General features: G+C 51.5%; 1 protein-coding gene across 1 annotated transcript in view; it reads right to left on the bottom strand.

Annotated features, from left to right (window-relative positions):
- TMEFF2 (transmembrane protein with EGF like and two follistatin like domains 2) overlaps nucleotides 1-116 on the bottom strand; it is a 253,932-nt gene extending 253,816 nt beyond the window's left edge. Inside the window, exon 1 of the mRNA XM_007464955.1 lies at nucleotides 1-116. Coding sequence (XP_007465017.1) covers nucleotides 1-116 — 116 coding nt within the window.
- Between the last annotated feature and the right edge of the window lie 3,683 nt (nucleotides 117-3,799).

The following is a 3,799-nucleotide window of genomic DNA, read 5'->3' as shown; positions in this document are numbered from 1 at the left end:
GCGAGCTTCACCGGGCGGGCTACGATAAGTAGCATTACAGGCAGCAGCAGCAGCCAGCAAAAGCCCTCGCAAAGTGTCCAGCTGCTGCACTGCCGCGGGGAATCCCACAGCACCATGACTAGTTCGCGCAACTCTGCAGCAGCAAACGGCTTCCGAAGAACACAAGATCGCGGCGGTCAGGCAGCGGGCTACTGAGCATCCCGCGGACAGCGGCAGCAGAGGCGGCGGCGGCGGCAGTGGCACCTGACGGGGAAGCAGCAGCCAAACCCGCACATGATCTCCAGAGTTTCAGCAACATCCAGTGACCCGGCTCAACCCCGGGAGCGAGAGGGTCGTGCACCGAAGAGCCGCACCGGAGACGAGGTAAGCTGCTGCCATAAGCAGAGGGCTCTGGCAAGCCGGGGCAGCAGGAGGATACCCGAGTCCAGAGGGAAGAGGAGAGGAGCCCAAGGGGGCTGGGTGGAGGGAGAGTCAAAGCGCCCAGCAGCCTAGCAGCCGCCTCTCGCGCTCTGCCGCCCGCATCCCTCTGGCGTTTGGGAAGCAGCAGGTCCTTAGCCCGCCCGGGATCACGTGGAAAGAGGCAGTCGGGCGTTGATTGGCGGAGCGGGATGCAGGTCCCGGAGGGAGGGGTCGGCGAGGAGGTGCTAGGAGGAGACGGCGGCCGACGCCACAGATGGTCTAGCTCACCAGGCGCTGGCCCGAGTGGGGCTAGGCGGGGATGGCTCAAGTGAGAATCGCGGGCTTCAGAGCGGGCGACTCCCACACCTTTAAATACCACCTGCCCTTTCACTCTCCGCCGCAGGACGCCCCCTGCCGAGCGCTGGGTCAGATCTCGCGCCCCTCTTCCGTGCGTGACCCCGGGCGGCGAGCGCCCGCCGCGGCTGGGTGGCGTCTCTCTGAGCTGGAGCTGGTGAGGGTGGAGGTGGCTGAGGAGCGGTCGCAGCAGGGAGGAGAGGGGAAAGAGGGCACAGAGGAGAGGGCGTCCTGCTGGCGCCCGGCGCTCTAGCGTGCGGGAGCGCGCCGCCTGGCTCTAACGGCATGCAGCTGGGAATATCGCCGCGGAGAGCCCACGGACGTCTCCCTAGGGAGCAGCAGGAAGCGGGAGAGGGTGAGAGGCGGTGGCGTGAGTACGCTCTGGCTGGCCTGGAAGAAGCAGCAGTTCCCACAGGAGCCTGCGAACCTCAGGCTGCTCAACGAGCGGGCTCAACCAGCCAGCCAGGCTCTCTCTCCGCTCTCTACTCTCTCTCTCCCCTCCCCTCCTTGGCCCCTCACAACCCAGAATCAGCCCGAGGAGTGGGAGGTTTGAAGCCCTCTCCCCACCAAACACTCGTCTCCAGCCGGGAGCCTATTTGTGTGGCTGGCTGCCTGGGAGGTGCGGGCAAATGTGTTTCGAAGGTCAGATGTGGTCGGGACAGGTGGTCAGAGAGTGGCTGGAAGGCTGCTCTGCATCAGCCACGGCGGGTTGCCGGGCGCATCCGCCGAGAAGCTGCGTCTGAGAAGAGCGGCTCTCTTTGGCGGCGCGGGTTGTGGCCCTGGAAGCTTTACGCGGGTCTCTGCCGGATCGCCAGAGACGTGGGCGAGGCAAGAAGGTCTCACTCGGCAAGTCTCTTGTTCTGCGCCTTTTCTTCTTTGGCCCCAGCCAGCGCCTGGCAAACGGCGTAATAGGACCCGCCTTCCGTCTGCTGCATTCTTCACGCAGTTAGACAACACTCTTTAGCCTTATGGTATTTTAGTCTCTAGTAACGAAAGGGACCCAGAGCTTCCCGGGACACGGATGGAGAGGAGCATCTTTCTCTCGTGACCCGGGTCGTTGTTGCACAGTGTTTTGGATGAGTTTTCTATGTGATTATTCAGTGTCTTCTATGCTGTGTGATTGTTCTGTGATTCAGGATTTTTTTTCCTTCTCTTCCCGTACCCTCCTTCCTCTATCCCCCCTCTCTCCCTTCCTCCCCTCCTTCCTTCCCCTCCCTCCCTCCCTCCCTCTCTCCCTCCCTCCCTTCCTTCCTCTTTCTTCTTTCTGTTTTTCTTTCTTTCCTTTATTTCAAGAGCCCTCATCTCATTTTTCTTTTTAAATCTTGCCTTTCTCCCTCTCCTGTGTCCCTTGAAATTAAAAGAACATTGCGTGATAGCATCTCACAGGCAATTAGCGTCCATTCCCAATCACTTAACAGAGGCACCAATACCCTTTGAAAACAGGGACTATCTATCCTTTGCAGGCTCCACCAGAAAAACAAACTATACCCAAGCTATCTTTTTAAGTACTTTAACCTCCAAACTGCTCCCACTTCCTTGCTTTTTAACTTCTCCTTTGAGAGATGTGATCGTGCAGCACCTCAGTGCCTCAAAGAAATCTTTTTTTTTTTTTTCCTGTGTGAAACCCATCTCTTTATCTTATATCTCCGCCTCCGCCCGGAGGTTCCCCCCCATCCCCCCGCCCACCTCCAAAGATTTCTGAATCTCTGTGTCTCTAGCTCCTGGCAATTAAGCAGCAGATCCCAGCATTCTAGTCGGTGGCATCGCGCTCCTCACCGACGAAGACTCCATTAAAACAGATCAATTTGACCAGACGTTGGAGGCATCAGAAAATCGGCTTCTAGACAGTGCAGCTAAATTCTTCAAGGAAACGGAATGCCCATTAGATAGAGCTGACAGCCGATATGGCAAAAACAAGGAATCAGAGATGTCTTTTCGCTGCACTCTTTCAGCAGAGAGGGCAACATAAATACACGCCTAATGTAGATCAAGATTTAACAACTCCCCAGTTCAAAGTGAGGACATGTCATTTTCCATAGCAAGGCTGGTGTGGTAACTAATCAGGCTTATGAAAATAAGTCATGCTTGAAACTGAAGGCAAAGTCCTTAAAAGTGTTTATGCAGGAATTATGATAATGAAACAGGACCTGCTAGGGTATCAGTGCTTGGCTATAGCAGTAGAATTTTACGGAACCTCTTAGCTGAGTAAAACTGTTATTGAATTCTCTGCTAAGTAAGTTTTTGGCATGCTTTCTAATAACATGTACTCTTCCTAAGACATTTTGCCCAAAGTAACTTAAAACTCCAAAGGAGTTAATTACGGGTTGTGACTAGTTAACAAAAGCAGTTGCTTCCACACAGGTTCTTTAAATTATTAAACAGTTTGAAGCAAAACCTTTCCAATAGGAATGCTGTGATTTTGTTCAGCTTACTTTGTACTTAGTGTTACAGTGCCACCAAGAAACAAATTCTGAAACTGGCAAGCACCACCAAGTGGCAGAATAACATCATTCACTGAACAGAGCATCGTATTATTGAATACGTAAATAAAAATATATACACTATTTAGCCTCATCATTAGTACCAAGGAAGTAGACGCGCCTTAATTTTTATGGCAATGAAGATCAGATCAGTGCTTGGATTAGTGCTTCAACTTTCCCCCCAACAGGATCAAATCCGTTTACTTATTAGAATCGAATTTAAAACTAGGTCTGTGAATTGTACTTTGCATGGTGCATTATATGATTGCTAGTGGTACAATCCAATCATATCATGCATCTGTAAAAATTTTTATTTTAAAATACTACACCATATTTGCTTTCAATATTCCTGAGCTAAATCAGTTTATTTGCAGTATACACACTCTAGAATTAGCTCTGAGGGGGTCAAATTGTCATATTTTTAGATAGAAATAGCACAGAAAATTTTTTTTTAAGTTTTTTCCCCCACATGGAAAGGACATCATTAAGAAGTATGAGATTACTCAGAGCTTTAATGGGAGAGGGGGAGGTTATCCTAGAACAATAATAATTTAAGATAAATAAAT

This window comes from Lipotes vexillifer, unplaced genomic scaffold, assembly GCF_000442215.2.
Source record: "Lipotes vexillifer unplaced genomic scaffold, Lipotes_vexillifer_v1.1 scaffold903, whole genome shotgun sequence".
NCBI classification, from domain to species: Eukaryota; Metazoa; Chordata; class Mammalia; order Artiodactyla; family Lipotidae; genus Lipotes; species Lipotes vexillifer.
The sequence above is the reverse complement of the archived record's forward strand: the minus strand, read 5'-3'. Positions and strand labels throughout refer to the sequence as shown.